Source organism: Scardinius erythrophthalmus (assembly GCF_964197995.2).
Source record: "Scardinius erythrophthalmus genome assembly, chromosome: 14".
Lineage (NCBI taxonomy): Eukaryota > Metazoa > Chordata > Actinopteri > Cypriniformes > Leuciscidae > Scardinius > Scardinius erythrophthalmus.
Window position 1 is genome coordinate 20,334,297 of NC_138234.1, and position 19,341 is coordinate 20,353,637.

General features: G+C 37.7%; 1 protein-coding gene across 1 annotated transcript; it reads right to left on the reverse strand.

Moving 5' to 3' along the window:
* Positions 1 to 15,306: 15,306 nt before the first annotated feature.
* Positions 15,307 to 16,293, reverse strand: tmem264 (transmembrane protein 264; the record flags this gene model as incomplete). Its single annotated transcript, XM_081384226.1, has 1 exon — positions 15,307 to 16,293. One exon carries the CDS (start codon positions 16,291 to 16,293, stop codon positions 15,307 to 15,309), a length of 987 nt encoding a protein of 328 aa, XP_081240352.1.
* Between the last annotated feature and the right edge of the window lie 3,048 nt (positions 16,294 to 19,341).

The window sequence follows — 19,341 nt, forward strand, 5'->3', positions numbered from 1 at the left end:
ATATTTTCAAAAAATTTAAAAAGAGTTCTTTCAAACGATACCTACCTTTTGACTCTCCTTGCTATAGTTTTGGAGTTATTATGATTATATCATTTTTATATAGTTTGGGGCAAAATTTGCTGTTTCAGTCTTACCAGTTCATTTCTCTGTGTGTGTGTGTGTGTTTGTGTGTGTGGGTGTGTGTGTGGGGGGGGGAGGGTGTCTTTTTTGCACTCTTGATGTTCTAGAGTGTCACCCCTTCATTGCTGTACACTTTTTTTCAGCACAGTGGCTGATCTGTAGCTTGTACCACCAAAAGTTTCTCTGAGTTTTCCTATTTTTTCGTATTTCCCATTCATTTCCTATGTCGCCCGTTTTCGGGCGGGAGGAAGCTAAGTGTGACTTTTTTTTTTACGGCCCTTTAACATATCAGAATCATCTCCTTGATTTTTTTGTGTGTTCATATAGGTAATAAAAGAAAAGTCACCAAGTTTCACCCCCATCCGATGAAGCAAAAAAATTAAACAATTCGAAACGTTCAAGTTTTCGCCCGTTTTCGGGCGAAGAAGCCCAGAGGGTTAAAATAAAATCCTTAGATTCATTGTCGGACACCTCTCTTAATTTACCACTAGATGGAGCTACTGATTCTTTAAATGATCTCTGCATGATCCTTTTTTTTTTTTTTTGTCTCAACAAAGCTCAGAAGTTAATATGCAGAAAAATCAACTATCTGAACTGTCACTGAATGATGTTAATCCAATTTTTTGACCTTAAGGGCATTAGACATAAACCTGTTTCATACAGACATCCGTCAGAAGGATGAGTCAGCTCGCATTTGTATCTGCCTTCTCAAAATCCAAAAATATTTTTCTTTCGTCTGGATCATGACCCATTTAAGCATGGTCTGTCTTGGGCAAGGTTGTTTGTAGCAAATCCACAGGGTTTCGCATAGGGGCGTATCTTGAAATGTCTGTGATTAAGACAGAAGCAACGAGAACCTTGCTTGAGAGATCGCAATTTTCAACTAGCATCAGTTTAAACCCTAGTTTCCAGCCTCTCCACTTTATTCGTAGCAAGGGTTTCCTAAACCCAGCAATCCTGGAACAAACGCCCCTTGGTAATTAAAGCCTCACAAGGGTAAAGGCCTCAATTAATCATTTAATTTACATTCTTGTGTAAAGCTATATATCTTCTTAACCTGCTGGTCCATGTGCTAGAATCCATCGCATCCCTTAAGGGGGTGGAATTAATGCTGCCTGCAAATTTAAAGAAGGACTTGATTTTAAAGCAGGACACTCCAGCTAAGACTTTTCGAGTTTGAAACCATCCTTGCTTGAATACTGAACGGTGGATTAGTGGCCTTCTTTAACCTTGAGTTTTATGTCAGACTCATTCCCTTGCAGTTAATTCCTTTCTTTGGGTCACCCGAGGCTTTTAGAAATCTTGTTTCCGGAATCTAAAGCACACAAACCCTTCCCTTTCATCCTAAATCTGTCTTGTGAAAGATGCAGTTGTACTTTCGGGTATTGATGAGAGAATCTAGTGCATTCACTAAGCAGTACATTTGACACAGCATTTGTCAAACGCTCTATGGCCATTGGGCCACCCAAAGGAGTGATTGCTGAAACGCAAGCAGAGATCGTGGAATGTTAAACTGCGAACCATCATTCTTAATCTGCAAGTTAGGATATTGCTACGCCTTCATATGCAGGAAAGTAACCCAAGGCAACCCGAGGCTCCTTTTAGAAATTTGCAATAGGCACAGAAGACAGATTTGCATTTTATTACCAACTTGTCACCTCGTTGATGTCTTCATATTTATGGATATAACAGTGGAATGCAGAAGGAAAGGGATTGGAAAATGAAACAGGCCAGCCACACAGCAGCAAAAGAAAAGAGCATTGACATGAGCGGTCACCATGATTTTTCCAAGACATGCTCCCAGATGAATTTTTGTTGGTCCTGGAATATCATTCATATTAAAAAAAAAATAGTCCTAAACCTATCCCAATTCACAACCAAGACTGGTTTCCTGAGCCTAACTCTTAAACCTAAAACCCTAACCCTAAAATCTAATTGGTTGATAGGAATATTGTTCCAGGAGCAACAAGGATCCTTACTTTCGAGTTATTTTGATCTAAATAAAATGGACAATTTCTCTTCCTGATAAAGTCAGAAATCCTTTTTAATGCCATTACAACATAATGAAATTCAAATGATGCATGAATGGTGTGCAAATGATACTTTATCTGTGTATTTATGGTGGGTTTAAGTCACGTCGGAATAGTTTGTTTTTAAAAATTGATCGCATATGAACTCCACCACAAAGTGGAAAACTCCTCAAGATTCCAAGTTGAGGGCATGCCAGTGAGAAACATGACATACATCATGGATACAGCGTCTGTTTTGATGGGAAATTGTTGAAATGTTTTTTCTTTTCATTTAGAATAAAACTAGCTAAGTTGTAGGCCTATGTACAAAATACAATAGTATTGTTCAATTGCGAATATATTCAAAAACTGAATAAAAACACATCCAATGTGCATTCTTTATTCATCATTTCAAGAAGAAGAGTAAAGGTTGTGCTCCAACCAAAATATGAATGCACCTTACGTTGTAATCGTGGGTATGTTTATATGACAATGATGTACTAAAAACTGGAAAGGTTTTCATTTGTACAGAAGACAATGTTGTCAAAACAATACCCAGTCACACAGATCCACAAAAATGACTAAAAACATTGTATTATGTTGCCAGGCCAGTAGTTGGCATTGTCACTATGTAAAAAGAAAAACTTCTATGCCCCTATAGACTCAATACGCATGTGCATGACATCACTGTTTTTGAGAAATTTACACGGAGACATTAACAATATCGTTTTCAAAAACCCGTTTTCAAAAGTTTTCAGGCCCCCAAAACGCTGTTGTCATGTAAATGAACAGCAAAAACACATAAAAGGTTTTCCGTTTTTTCGTTAAAAACGGTGTCGTGTAAACGGCCCCTATGGCTTCCCAACTCGTAGCCTGTGAACTTCCCTGGAAGACTTGAATGAACCATAAATTCTTCTTGTGCTGCCATAGGGAATGATGGGAAATGTAATTTGGTCATCGTTGCGTTTTCAGACAAGCCACTTTTTTCACCAACGTTACATAAAACATGTAAACTAAATTGTACAGTCAACATATTTGCATTAGCCTCCAACTTTTTATCAATACCAATTAGTTTCACCCATAAGCTTTTAATTGATATGCTATGACTTAAACTCATTAAGTCCAAAGTTTTCCACTGGTAAAAAGGTGGCCTTCCTGCATGCTCAACTTGAATATTGAGGATCATTCCAATGTGACTTCAAACCTCAAGTAGACGATCATTTTAACAACCTTACAATAAAAAGAGTGTGTATTCTCTCTTTTTAAAGCTCTCCCCTGAAAGATTTTTTAAGATAGAGTGGTTTGCCTTGCCAAGTACCAACAATCCATTTTGAGGGTGGCCTGTTGGGAAATCTAGCACTAAATGAGGAGGGAGCTGTGTGCCTTACAGACGGCGACTCCGCGACACCTCCGCCTCGTCCCCTGACACATTACGACAGTCCTGTCCGTAATGACATTAGCCGACTGAGTGTTGAGAGGCAAACTGCCGCCTGGATTGGATTACCGTGCCTCGCCGTTTCTCTCGCCCGTCAGATTCTGATGACCGTCGGCAGGAAAGTGGATTTTCAAGATGGTGCCCTGTGTCTCACGTGTCTGCTTTCCAAGGCTAAGGATTTGTTTATGACCATGGGTATTCGGATTTGACAAATGAGGTGGTGAAAGGGAATCAAGGACACGTTTAGGGATGCAACATGGTGCAGAAATGGAAATGCACAACTTAACGTTGAGTCAGGTTCGCATTAATTGCGTTGGTAATCTGAGATTTGAGTTAGGATGACAAGAGGCCATCACACAAGCAGGCAAAATGTTTATCGTCCCAAGCACAGCAATATTCGTTGAATATAAAAAGGTTATTTCAGGCTGAAACACTTGAAGGTTAAATCGCATTTGGTTTATTCAGCCCAATGCCATTGGCAGTGGACTCACAAAGGTCTGAATTTGCATTGCTTCTAAGACAAGACTGTGAAAGAAATAAAATATTTAAGCTTTGCATAAAGTATGGGCAAAAAAGCACATACATATATATACATTAGATGTAATTTGAAATATTTACTTATACAGACCTATAAATTCATGGAACTGACTTTCCTGATATTTTTGAGTTTAGATTTCCAAAAGAGGCAGAGAACAACCAAACAACTCATTCAGTATACCCTTAAATGCATGAATGTTTCCCCAGTCATTATTACATGGTCTTTAGCAACCTGGGTTTATATCTAACATGGACGGATCTCTACCTGTTGCGATACTATAAAACTGTCCTGATATTAGAGTAACTATGACAGAAGACTAAAATAAAGCATATTTTGTTACCTTTTGGAGCTTGGAAGGGTTCAGTTTAAGCAGATATTTTACACCATCATCACTGTCCTCATCAGAGCTCATTCCCCAGTACATTCATCTGGCTCAAATTCGCTATTTCAAACATATTCTCAAAACTATCATTTTCAACGCCTTCAAAATCAATATTTTGATCTCTGACAGCTTCTTCCCCAGATCCACCATCAAGTGACAGTGACACTAATATTTGGTTGAGTTCAGTATTTGCTCTGCAGGAAATCACTGAGCCATTTCAAGTTTTGCTGATGATTCTTCCTATTCTTTTGTTTTCTGCCTGCGGTAACTATGAGTGAAACGTCACTTCATCGTTGTGTTTCAGACATCGCCACCTTGTCGAATAAAGGTGAATTGAACTTATTCAGTCATCAAAGATTCAATTATTGTTGTGCAGAAAAAATATACTTACACTGTTACTAAAAAGGTTGGTGTCAAACGTATGCGTTTAAGGGGTAAAGGTGAATGTGAGTGTAATTTCTGAATCACTAGCAGCATAAAACAGAATTGCCAAAACTAGATTTAGAGAAAATGTGGGTGGTGCTTGTCCATGAAAGATTTTATCTATAACACAAAAAGTGCAGGACAAGTTATATGCCAAAGTTACACACATTAAAAACAACAGTGGCCAGTTTTTTATTTAAATACAGTACTGTGCAAAAGTCTTAGGCATGTAAATCCCCCCCACCCCCCAAAAAAAATGGTTTTAAGTCAGTTATTTATATATTTTGCTGTAGTGTGTCAGTAGGAAATATCAGTTTACATTTCCAAACATTCTTTTTGCCATTAATTGTAATAATCCAGTGAGATTTGTGTATGCACAAGGAGTCTGACAACAGCCGATATGATCTGATCTCACCATCATCGAGTCCGTCTGTGATTACATGAAGAAACTGAGACAGACTAAATCCAGAAGAACTGCGGGAACGTCTCCAAGATGCTTGAAGAAACCTCCCTGCAAAGCTACCTGAAAAACTATGCGCAAGTGTACCTGGACAAAAGCCGTTTTAAACGCAAAGGGTCGTTACACCATATCTTGATTTGAATTAGTTAACAGAAGTTAAATCATAAGTAAATTCAATTTGTGATTTTATTTTTGAAAGCATTCTCACTTTACAGCATTTTAACACAAGTGCCAGTACTTTTCACAGTACTGTAGCTTTGCAGGAAGGTTTCTTCAAGCATCTTGGAGATGTTCCCGCAGTTCTTCTGGATTTAGTTTGTCTCAGTTTTTTCTGTTTCTTCATGTAATCACAGACGGACTCGATGATGGTAAGATCAGATCATATCGGCTGTTGTCAGACTCCTTGTGCATACACAAATCTCACTGTATTATTACAATTAATGGCAAAAAGAATGTTTGGAAATGTAAACTGATATTTCCTACTGACACACTACAGCAAAATATATAAATAACTGACTTAAAACCATTTTTTTGGGGGGGAGGGGGGATATTAACATGCCTAAGACTTTTGCACAGTACTGTATATATATATATATATATATATATATATATATATATATATATATATATATATATGTTACTGGCAAAGTGTGAAATCCCGGTATTGTATAGAATGCCTAGGCAATGTATAGAATGCCTGATGGTTTTTGGCAAAAATACATTACCTAATTCTATACATTACCTAGGCATTCTATAGAATGCCGGATTACACACTTTGCCGGTAACATATATACAGTGCAATGCATAAGTGAATACACCCATGCTAAAGTTGACTAAAAAGAGGAATAAAAAATCATATTTTGGAAATTGAACTTAATGCCTTAATTTAAAAAAATTAGGAAAAATCCAACCTTTAAGGACACCAATTTTCTTTGTGAATGAATAATGTATCGTAAATAAATAAATGTTCTTCCTTAAAATACATGGTGCATAAGTGAGTACACCCCTATGTTAAATTCCCATAGAGGCAGGCAGATTTTTATTTTTAAGTATTTTTTTTTAATTTTTTTTTTAGGATACTATGCATCCTGATAAAGTTCCCTTGGCCTTTGGAATTAAAATAGCCACACATCATCACATAGCCTTCACCATACCTAGAGATTGGCATGGTTTTATTTCAGTTAGCCTAATAGCTAGTTTGATTTGCATTGAGAGATGATCTTATGGAAAGTACCCTATGCCAATCTCTAGGTATGGTGAAGGCTATGTGATGATGTGGGGCTATTTTAATTCCAAAGGCCAAGGGAACTTTATCAGGATGCATAGTATCCTAAAAAAAAATAATAAAAAAATACTTAAAAATAAAAATCTGCCTGCCTCTATGGGAATTTAACATAGGGGTGTACTCACTTATGCACCATGTATTTTAAGGAAGAACATTTATTTATTTACGATACATTATTCATTCACAAAGAAAATTGGTGTCCTTAAAGGTTGGATTTTTCCTATTTTTTTTAATTAAGGCATTAAGTTCAGTTTCCAAAATATGATTTTTTATTCCTCTTTTTAGTCAACTTTAGCATGGGTGTATTCACTTATGCATTGCACTGTATTTATTCAACTACAAATTTATACTTATAGTATACATAGTATAGTATACTTATATTCTCTACATTAAACTTGGAGAGAATTAAATATTGTTTTATTATTAAATAGTTTTATGTCATTGTCAGGATATTACAATGAAGCAAGGAACTTCTTTGATCAACACAATGGTGTGAAATTTAATTTTATAGTTACAGCGTTTAAATGTTTCCAGAATCAATCAAACCACAGGGAAAGTATTAGCAATGTCAGCATATTGAGATACGTTTGACATAGATCCGTGATTCATTTTCTGTCTGTCTGCAGTCTTTCCCTTCAGAGTGTCTGAATTGATTCTGCTTTTATTTAGAATAAAAGACAGTTTCTCGTCTACTTCAAACAAACATATTCACTGCAGAGCAGATTCAGTCACTTCACCTGTCCTTGGCCATCAGGAAAAATCCATAAAAAAAAAACTTTCTTTAAAACCAGCAGTACATTTTAAAAAATGGTGTGCATGCAGTTTTGCTTCATTGCTCCTTGGGTTTGGTTCCAAACCTCTTTCTCTCACTATCTTTAACCTTCTGGTGCTGTTCGTTCGTCGTTTTTGACTGAAAAAGTGTATGTTTTGTATATTATCCACCTCATATTTGGAGCATAACTTGTTTAGATTTATGGCTTTGATTTTCTCACAGTTTTAGTGTAAAACATGTTTTGGAAAATATGTATTTCATATAAAATCTAAAAAAAATGTTTTACTTATTTCACTTCACTTTAAAAAGAGACCAAACTTCAGTCTGTGCTCTAAAGCATTTAAGATTTATGATTGTTTAGGTTGGAAATTTTATTTTCAGGTCTATGCTTAAAAAGTGGTTATCAGGTAATAAATGGATCATAACTATTCCATAAGTATAATTTAGCACCATAAAATTCCCTAAAAATGCAAAATAGTAAATAAAAAACACTATTGAACTAAAATATAGTACATTTATTTAACTGAAATTAAAAAAGGTCTTCTTTTTTTTTTTACCCACAGAGGGTTAAGAATGTACACAGTCACTTGTCAGGGTTTCATTTGCGCATAACTATCTTATGCGCAAAGACAAAAAAAAAGCAGTTTGAAAGACTCCTCAAGAGAAGTACTTCTGACAGTGTGAGTCAAGACAACATATTTTTTTCACAACAGTTCAGGCTTTCTTACATCTTCTCTTAGGCACAAAAGGAACGACTGATTCATCTTTCATTCTCTGGTCGCTGAACAAATCAGTTTGAACTGAGACTATCGCTGTTATTGAATTTCTTAAGCCTTTTATACCTAGTGAAAAGTAATTATTTCTCTTTGGCTTTTAAATATAAGCAATAAAAAGTGTGAAATTAAATTTTTAGTGTTTAACATTCAAAGGCAGACTTCTCTTTGTCTTGACACTGATGTATTAATTTCATACCCAGCATAAAACATGCCCCATATGGAGTTGTTAACAATGGGATGAATGTGTGGTGAATATTAAGATGCCTAATTATATTCAAAATGAATTTTAAAAGTGAACGAACAAAGCCAAAGACTGATTAACTGAACATATGCCTTCAAGTGTCTTCATTGCAGTTTAATCAAATAATAACAGATAATGGTGCAATAAATTGCCTTTCTACTCAGTAACAATGCAATCACTGACAACAGTGGTAATATTTCAAACTTATGGAAAAACAATGACAAATGGTATTATGACACCCTTGAATTAACCTGAAATCCATCTTAATTGAAGTCGCCCATATGTGCCAGTCAGAAATACAAAGTAAAATGGGTTGCAAATGCTGCTTAATGTTGATTTTAAGATGTCATTGCCTTTATAACCTGCATACCATTCAAAAACTGGTATCACATTAGATGTACCACAGCAGCTTTGAATATGACATTCCCCTCATAAAGTATGATTCATTGTTGACTCTCCTTAAAGTCTTCATCGAGTTTCTGTTTTGGGCATCAGAACAGAGATATCACCTGAGGCTCATGTTGCCATAGGAACCCCCTCAGGTGTGAGACACCAATGACAACTTCATCTCAGTGTTGCGATGGTAATTCTCTTAAGCCCCTTTCACACAGAGATTCCGGAAAATACACGGATAAAGTGACCCGGGATTTGACCCGGGTTCATTTGATTTTGGTTCATTCACACTGCCAGTGATTTTCCGGAATCAGAGAGCGCGTTCACACACAACCCGTGTATGTCCCGGAAAGACACGTGACGTCGATGTGACTTGTAATGTCTCAGCAGCGTCTTCAGTTTGCTTATGAGCTGCGAAACCACGCTTGTGCATTTATTTCTCTGATTCGATCATAAAATTGCGCATTTCGTACCGTTTCACAGCTGGCGAACGATCCCGGCTTCAGCGTCATCACTACGACACGGCATTATTACGGCTTTTGTTCACACAGCGCGCGACCCGGGACTGAACACGGCAATGTTACTAGGTCCCCAACCCGGCATCGATCCCGGCATTAAACCCGGGTCGTGTTTGCGTTCACACAGAAGGCGTTCCGGCAATTTGCCGGCAATTTCCCGGGTTCAATGCGCTGTGTGAAAGGGGCTTTAGATTAAACTTCTACGAGAAGTATCATTGGGTATATTCAGCTCACAGTTTTAGACACCAACCATTCTATAATTAGATGATGGTTTCTGGTTCTCTTTCCTCTTTCTCTTTCAAATCTTTTTCACTTTTTTTTTTTTTTTTTTTTTTACCAGGCTATAATTTATTTCATAGGTGGATATGGAAATAGAAATTTATTTATAATTTAATCCTGGATCAAAAACGAAAAATAAATGATGCATATTCTTTATAAACTACATTTTTTTGAATTCTTCTGAGGAGCTGCATACATATTTATGCTGGCTTCACATGCTATCGCGATTATTGTAAATACGAGTTTCCGAGTTAAAAATTGGACATGAACGCACTCTCAAGTCGTATTTACCACTGGCAAGTTCGGAGATCATTTTGATAAGCAAGTTGAGTTGGGCGTGCCATAAACTTTAAACATGGTGGAGAACGATTGCCGCTGTGAATGGTTCTTTAGTGTACCGGTTTACAAAACATCAAACTGAATCGGCCCGAGAAGTTCCCGAGCCAACAAACCACACATTCATTAAACCATAATGAGGTAAGTTTCGAAGCGTTTAATATGACACGTTGTGAAGGTTTAAATATCCCATGACTCGTTTCACGAAAATGATTCGGACTGACTAACGTTGTCAACGGTGCAACAATAGAGCTGCACGTACACAGACATGTAAATATATGCGTTCTACGGTTAATTATGCAAACCAATATACAATTGCTCAAAATTTGGACTGAAATGTTTATTTCAGTTCGGTATTAGACAACTGTGCATTTATTTAACCACGTTTTGCCTGAAGAAGTCAACAATGGCAGCTGAAAAAGAGCTAATAAGAAACTTTTAAAAAGAAAATTGTCATGGTAAATTAAGCAGAGCAACAGATTGACGGCATCCTTGAGTAAACAAGCAAAGTGTCTGGATGGCACATTGTGTTTCGGTCTTGTGTGGCGGTCCAGGCTCTGTGTGGCACAGCAGGCAACTGAATGCATTGTTAGGCTAATTGAAACAAGAGGACTGAGACCCCCTGTAGGCTCTTGGCGGGAACAAAAATACACAATCATATAATTCAAGAATCCGAATGGAGTGGCGACAGATAATGATGTGTCCAATTAAATGCTGCAGAAGCTGTTCCAGTATATGACTGCAGCCACAATGTGTTGAAATGCCATGTTCTTCCAAATGCAGCTTAATTGCCACCCACCGGTTCTGTCAACAGGTGCCAGCGGCTCTGAATCATAGTGGGGGAAGTGTGTTAAAGCTTTTTTTATGTTTCCATCTCTGATTATGAGTGAATTCTAATCAGCCACGTATACATTAATATATATATTTATCGCTCCATCCATCTATCCATATCTCTCTTCATTTCACAAACATTTGTCACCTCATCAACAACTTTAATCACATTCAAGGGATGTTCGGCACATTCAGGGGATCATTCAGGGGATCACCCGTCCTTCAGATGAGACGTTAAACCGAGGACCTGACTCTCTGTGGCCATTAAAAATCCCAGGATGTCCTTCGAAAAAGAGTAGGGGTGTAACCCCGGGCATCCTGGCCAAATTTGCCCCTTGGCCTCTGTCCATCATGGCCTCCTAATCATCCCCAAATACTGATTGGCTTCATCACTGTCTCCTCTCCCCCAGTAAGCTGGTGTGTGGTGGGCGTTCTGGCGCAATATGGCTGCCGTCGCATCATCCAAGTGGATGCTGCACATTGGTGGTGGTTGAGGAGATTCCCCCATCTATGTAAAGCGCTTTGAGGTCTCAGAAAAAGCGCTATATAAATATAACGAATTATTATTATTATTATTATTATTATCTCACTAAAATTGGGTGCACACTCAATATGTCCGTAAGTATTTTAAGTTATTTCTGGTGTTAAAATGAGACAAAATCATTTGGCATGATTGTGTTAATCTCATTAACAGTCCAGTGATGAAATATGCCTTGAAATGGGAAGCCTCGGGTGCCGCTTCACTCGCCGTCTCCTTGTGGAAAGGCGAAGTAGGCAGATGTAGATGCACTTTTTCTCCTTCTCGCTCATCTTTCTGTCATTTTTTTCTTAAAAAAGCGTGATATTGAACTTTGTGCATGATCACCGCATGTTAATGTACTCTCATGTGCAAAGAAAATGACATGTAAATGTACCTTGTATCGAACCGTGACCCCAAAATCTATTATAGGGACTCTATTATAATCTATCTATCTATCTATACTAACTAATATCTTTCCTCAAATCCTGAACTCCACTGCCTAGAGACTTCTCATATCCACACAGAATCACAATATGTGCATATCCAGAGTACCCGAAGAGAATATTTTTTATGCTGTCCTCTATTTCAGATTTGACTTTCATGGCTCCCTCCGGATGCATTTATCAGCTGCGGGTTAGTAGTTAGCTGTGTTGAGCACTGCCTGCAGCTGCCCCATGTCTTTACAGTACATTTTTTTTCAGTTTTACCCACATTAGGACTGACTGACACACTCTTGGCGCAGCAGTGGCCTCCATTTTCTTGGCAAATAGCAGCGAGTTTAATTCCACCCTCTGTCCAAAATAACAACTCACACGATTTTGTTTCTGTAATTGGGCTATTATCATCATCGCGTGAGGGCTGAATTCTCAAGCTTGATAATTGAATGGTCCCAACCGAGCCATTACTTTAGAGGTTTTTCAATGGTCAGCTATTAGTTGTAGAACAATTTGGCAAGGGCTAGTCTGCTATTCATATGCAATGCTAACATTTAGATTTAGACATAACTGCTCTGTTTTTGTTGTAAGTGCTTTAACATAAATGATAAGATTTGCTTAAACTTAAGCGTAGTTAAATATTGACCTTATTTAAACAACATTTACGTCAAACTTACTTTTAAAAGTAACTTCCAATATTACGTTTTTCGGTTTATTTATTGTCTTTTAATAAAAATGTGCTATAAAGTTAAAATTCGACAAAAATATTTCCTCACAGAAAGCTACAGTATCATATGGCTTCAGAAGACATGAAATATACCGCACAAGTCATTTGACCTACTTTTATGGTGTTTTTGTGTGTGTGCATGTGATTTTGCTGCTTGAAAAATCTAGACCCATTCACTCCAGTGAATAAGGGTAAGTAAAATATGTCTTTTTTTTTATTTGTGAACTATGCCTTTTAGCAGCTACGTCAAATAAATATTAATCAAGTGTGATGAATATTTTGATTCAGAGCACTTTACAGATTAACTTGCAAGACCCATAAATTACTGACTGAAAGGGACTGCTTTGACAAACTAGTTACTATTTACTTTACTGTTGACAGGTAAAAGAAATATGATTGATATTTTGTGTTTCAATCTGGCACAGAAGCATCTACGGTGTCAGTGAAGCGATGAGAAGCTGTCAGGTGTATTTACTGAGATCTTGTTTTGTTTTTTTAGACATGCCTTTGGTGCTATATTTGTCGACTGTGCTAATCTAACAGTAGCTATAGCAACATGCTAAAATTATAGCTCTGGGTATACGTTGTCATAAAACATTTCTTTTAATTCACCCAAGGCACACAATGTTTTACTTATTATTGAAATACTCAGGCTGAGCTTTGATTTTTGGATTTAAATAGAAAGCCCTCAGAGATTTGGAGTGGGTTAACAGCAAGCTAATCATTTAGGAACAGGAGACAAAACTTTGCTAAATTTGCATTTGATTATGACAACTTTATTCAAATGAGTTGCCTCCAATTCTAGATTTGTGGAAGAAAAGAACAAGCTGCCTTTCATGTTGAGCTGACAAGATAAGAATAATCATACTGAATAGCAGGATTGTGATTTGGTCCCAGTTTGGGGAAGTCTTTGCTTTCAGCAGACTTGTAATTTTACTCAAAAAGAACACAGGATGTCGATTGATTGAAAAATACTAGATTTTCTTAAGAAAATGTTTTGGCACAGCCAAAACATTTTTCAATGCCAATCAGTGGTTGACAGGGTGTTACTACACTGTAAAAAATATTGTTGGTTCAGCTTAATAAAGTAAGTTACCTGCACTCACTGGGGTTGTACCCTCAGGGGTACAATATTGTACCTTAACCTTTAAAAAGAAACGGTACATATATGTACCTTTCAATGCTTTTTGACACTGTAAAAAGAAGGAGAAAAATAATATCAGATATCAACAAAAACATTGTTTTAATAACAAAATATCATTCATTTGATTCTCATAAAACATCGAAACAAAGAATATATGAATAAATCCATTAAATATAAAACATTCACTTTGTAATAGGTTTAGATAAGTTAATTGTAGAATAATTTGTTCCAAACACACAACTTTTCACCATAGTTATTAAAATACTGCATAAATAAAATGAAATGAATACAGAACATGATAATTCAGTGCATTTTTTAACACGAAAATAGATGAAGTATTCGCAGCTGTCTGTAATTGTACAATCATAGGGTCACTGAGAGTTCCTTCAAGTGTGATTTGCTTGGTATGCCACTTGTTAATTAATGGCTTTCGGAATAAACTTCTACATTCCAGATTTAAAGACATTTTCTGGAAATGAATGGACCCCAGATCCACCACAGCTGCTTTGTGTCTTCATTTCACGAACATTTGTCACCTCATCAACAACTTTAATCTCACTAAAATTGGGTGCACACTCTATGATATTTGATAACTCTATGATAACATTACTTTTTTTGTTGTCAGAGACTCATTCAGCCTTTTTTATTTTCAAGGCGAAATTTGGAATTGGCATTGAATGCGAGAATGCTATGTACTACACTGATTTTTTTTTTCTTAATCACTATTTTTTTCTTTTCTTTCAGCAAAACAACACACAAATCAAAATGTAATTATGTTTATAACAAGAAAAAGTTATTTACCAATGTGGTAAGATAAATAGCCTACACAATTTTGTTTAAAGCCTGGGACACACCAAGCCGATGTCAAAGAGCTAGCGGCGACAAAAGCTGACTGTGTTGTCGCCTTTCGTTGGCTGCGTCTCGGTCAAAAAGCTACGCTTGAACACACCAAAAGAACTTAAGGCGAGTGTCAACTCGCATGTGCGTTCTGCGCCTGTGTGTAAGTAAATATCTGTCTATATCAGCAGGTATCAATAGTCTGTTTTCTTTACTATGACTTTAGATTTACGAACCGTAAACAAAGCAGCGTTTGCTTACCATTTTAAATATCAATCACGATGATCAGTTTCTTCGTTCCAGTCGGCTAATGTTATTATGAAAATATTCGTGCATTTAAATGCTCAGGTAAGATGACGTAAAATTCTGTCTGTCTGTACCGTCTTGACTTCTTTGCTCGCTTTCATCACTTTTACTTTCATTCTCGTTCACTGACTCGTTCGCAAAGCTCAACAGCCAATCAGAGTTCTCTTTCTCACCGAAAAAACTAAGACGACTGACGCTCAAAAACGGCCCAAAGGAGTGTTCTAGCCTTGTAAATGTATCTTGTTTTTTAAAAAAGTTGCCATTTCTACTGGAAAACAAGATGAAACTAATTATTATGATTTCTTTTTACACTGTGGTGACTCAAAATGCCTAGTCAGTGCAGTCAATTTCGAAGTCTAGCTAAATGTCTGTGGTATGGGATGCACAGTCCCATATAATATCATGTCATACAATCTGATAAGTACAGTAAAAATCAGACAGTGTACACCCGGATTAACTTTAGGATAAAAATCTCAAAGCAGTTCATGTTGTGCGTTGTCCAAATATCCTCCGTGCAAACTCTTCTAATTCCACCTTTTGTCATGTTTCCTCAAGTTCGGGCTCTTCTGGAAGCGTGGTGAGATCTTGTATGACTACCTGCGGAGTTGGCATGGTGACGGACATTGGCATTGCGACTGGCACTGCCCTTCGAGAACTTTGTGGCACTGCATCCCTCTGTAGCTCCGGAGCGAGAGCGGGTGTCGGCGCCTCCTGCAGGTGTCTCCGGTACTGCACGAAGCTGCACGTCTTCAGGACAATGGCGAGGACGTTCTTGCCCATGAGTATTCCAGACACACGGACGTCCCTATAAAGCACCATATTCCCTCCCCGTATAAAAATCGTAATAAAGTTGATGGCGACCAAACTGAGAATGGGATACAACAACATCTTGTGCGGCACAATATTTACACCTTGCATGCTTATTTCGCTTAGCGACACACACGGCAGTATCAGAAGTAGTATGTAGCAGTAGAAAAAAGTAAGGCCCTCCACCCATAGGGGAAGACCTTTTCTCTGAGGCTCCCATAGGCTGGCCTGAATGTCCAAGATGTCAAGAAGATCCACCACAACCCAAAATAGTCGACTCCTCAGCTCCTCCCTCTTCTTGATTGGCCGAACGTATTCCATGTGGTCGATGGCTGCCAGCGTCACGTAAAGTCCCGGCACGAATACGGAAAGCAGCACCGTGAAAGCCTTGCAGGTAAGAGCTTCCGCTCTCTCGCCTTCCGCCTTGTAGTTCTGATAGACAAAGTAGACCTTGATCTCGAGCACAAAGACGTAGAAGAACCAGAGGATCATGGCGTAGCCGCGTTTAGCAGTTCGTACTTCGGCACCAACCCATACTGCAATGTACCGCAGCACGATGAGGAAGCACACGTCGCCTACCATCACCATGATGCAGACGCCCACCTTCCGTGGACCTTGATTTTGCTCCACAAGGTAGGCGTCCAGCAGCGCCATGCTACTCATGATAAGAACACACGAAAGGCAAACGTGTGGCTTGTTGGAAGGGGGCGGTGGGACCATGTTGATTATGAGGAACAAGGAAATAATGATGGGTGGTTGAATGTTCAATCAAACCAAGTTTTGTAGACCCATATGCGTTGCTTAACTGTTCATCCCAAAGGAACGCAGTCCTGGAAACAGTAGTTAATCTAAGTCTGCTTAATAGCACAGCAACCTGTTCCTCAATAAGAGGCGTGATGGGAGGAAGAGCTAATGAGGAAGCAAGAAAAAAAAAAGATCAAGATTGAGCCAAACTTGCTGTTTCTAAATTCAGCCCAAGGTTGAAGACAACCTAATGCACAGGATGTACTCCGGGGTACCACACAGCAAACCTGGTACCGCTGTCAGTCATTAGTCCTCTCGTCTTAACTCACTCCCACAGTTTTCAGAGTGAATGTAGGCAACCTGTGCATGCTGATCACAGCCGTTTCAGTTTTCATTAATCGTTAATTGCATCTTTCACAGCCAGAGTCTTAAATATTTCAGATCTCCCAGTCTGTAAGCACAACGACTGGCTCTTATTTCCCAAAGAGGAGTCTCACGGCTTCTAAAGCAAGAGGGAATAGAGAAATAAGCCACATGTTCTCCGGAAGAGTGGGTCAGAAATGATCGGCAGCGATAAATTTCTCATTTTATGCCAGAAGTGAATTTCTTCCCATCATTATTCCTCAGGCCGCCGCATACGAGACTACAACTGACATGCCTCTCCTATGATGTTCATCACTCCACATTGCGTTGAACAGTAAGTGCGTGGGGTTCACGTATGCATGTTTTTCTCAGAAAAATTGCAGCAGAAGAATTCTTTGAAGCCCCAAAGTCTCAAATCCGATCCAGTCCTCAGATCTCTTCCTCCCACATAAATCGACGTGGGTTGTAAAAGGTAAAGTATTTAAAGTAAGTTTACCTAGAAGAAAATTACCTCTTTTCTGAAGGATTAGAAGCACGGCACTCCTCCACAGTGGCAGTCTTGCGCCTCCTGAAGATTGAAATCACTCAATTCTCATCTTCTTCCCAGTATCGACGCCAAAGATGTCAATAAGTTTCCACTTGCCCACACCTCTGAAATCTCTGCAGCAATAATCTCGATCTTCCTCCTTTCATCCTCTCTAACTCCAAAGCAATTTGCTGTGCGCAGCCTGTGGCTCTTCAACATAGTCTGGCTAGATTTCACCCTCCTCCTGCTGTTTTTCTCTTCTCTCCTCCCTCTCTCTGCTCCCCTCCACTTATGCGCAGTCAGGCATTGGGTGTCAAAGAGGGACGCTCTGCAACAGCTACAGATAAAGACCGCGTGAAGCTTTCATTTGATCAGAGCTGCGCTGTCACAACAAGACCAAGAGGACCATGCAGTATACCTCTCTTAGGGATTCCCTTTATGAGACCTTCAGTTCCTCAGAAGTTCCGCTTTAAATTGTGAGCTGTGCAATGGTTCAGCGGTCTTTGATCTGACATAGCAAATCTGAGAGAAACTGTGACTGAAACAATAAAGAGAGCGAGTAAAGGTTTCCACAATGCAGAAGCAACCACTGAGCGCATCAGGACAAAGATGCTTGATCTAGATGGTGACCCTCATTTCATGAAATAATTGTTTGGTGTAAAACTTACTGGTCAAACGTTTAGGGTCGGAAATTGTATTTTATTTTATTTTAAAGCAGAAAAAAAAAAAAAACAGAACTCATTCTAATTTGCTGATTTGGTGCTCAAGAAACATTTATTTTTATTTTATTTTCTATTTTATTTCATTTTTTAATTTCATTTTCAGCAGCATTCATTTGATTACGAACCCAGCAAAACAGAAATCATTTTAATTTGCTGATTTGGTGCTAAAGAAAAATGTATTATTATTATTATTATTATTACTACTATATAATCGTTATTATTATTAATGATATTTTTTTTTAAATTGTAACTTTAATTTTTTGATAACTTTAATGTCACTTTTGATCAATTTAATAAAATAATTTATATATATTATATTAAAATACTTTTAATATTAAACATATGAATGTATTAATATTAATACAATATTAACTTCAGCAAAAGCTAAAGTTCAACTAAATGTTTCATTGTCTGTCTCAAAGATGTATTATGTACAATAATTTTAATGGCTTTGCATGGTAAGCATTCTAACATCTTACATTCAATAGATATTAAAGTCAGTGATTTAGAATGTATGCAGTTTATGAATATATAACATTATGCACATATGCTCTTTTAAAGTCCACAACATGTATTAAAACTAGCAAAATGTAGCCAAAGTTGTGTTTTAACACAGAAATTATGTTTAAAATAGAACTTTTCAGATATTTCATTCTCTCAGACTTGCTATGTATGTAGAGAGAAGAGAAACCCAAATGTGCCTACATATGACAAAAATGAGACAAAACAGGTACAATTTGCATTTGATTCAAGGGCTGGGGGCAAAGCTTTCATTTATGAACTAAAGAGGAGAGAACAAAGATTTCTGATAGCAATATGAGCATGCAATGAGGAAAACAAAAAGCATAACATGATTTCCTTAGGCTATCTTCAGCAAAGGATCTGCTCATGCACATTTAAACGCCACAGAAACAAAATTACAGGTGTTTTAGAGCAATTTGTAACATTTTATAGCTTTTAGTCCATGTCTGTAAGCTTTGAGCTCATCTATATGATAATGTACCCATAATTGTTGACAAAATCAACTTGTGGGAAATATATGCATTCAAAATGAACATTCTTACTCAAACCACATGCTGGGTTTGACTGTGATTCTGTCAACGATTAGACATAAGCCTTAAGATAAAAATCTTTATGATGATCGACAATAAATTAAAACTGCACAGAGCCTTTGTTGTTAATTATAAGGCATATTACTTATAAATGTCCTCTTTTCTCATTAGCGTTAGACAGTCATGAATGCTTGAAAAGAATCCAGAACATTAGTTCCAACAACGAGAGGCTGATTCCTCGCCTATGTTAATTGGATGTGTTTGATCACTTTCCCTGCCCCCTTCTGAAAAGCACCAGGCATCAATCTAAATGTGCCACTGAGAGCTGTTACAGTTGGACGAATCATCTGATAGATGGTAG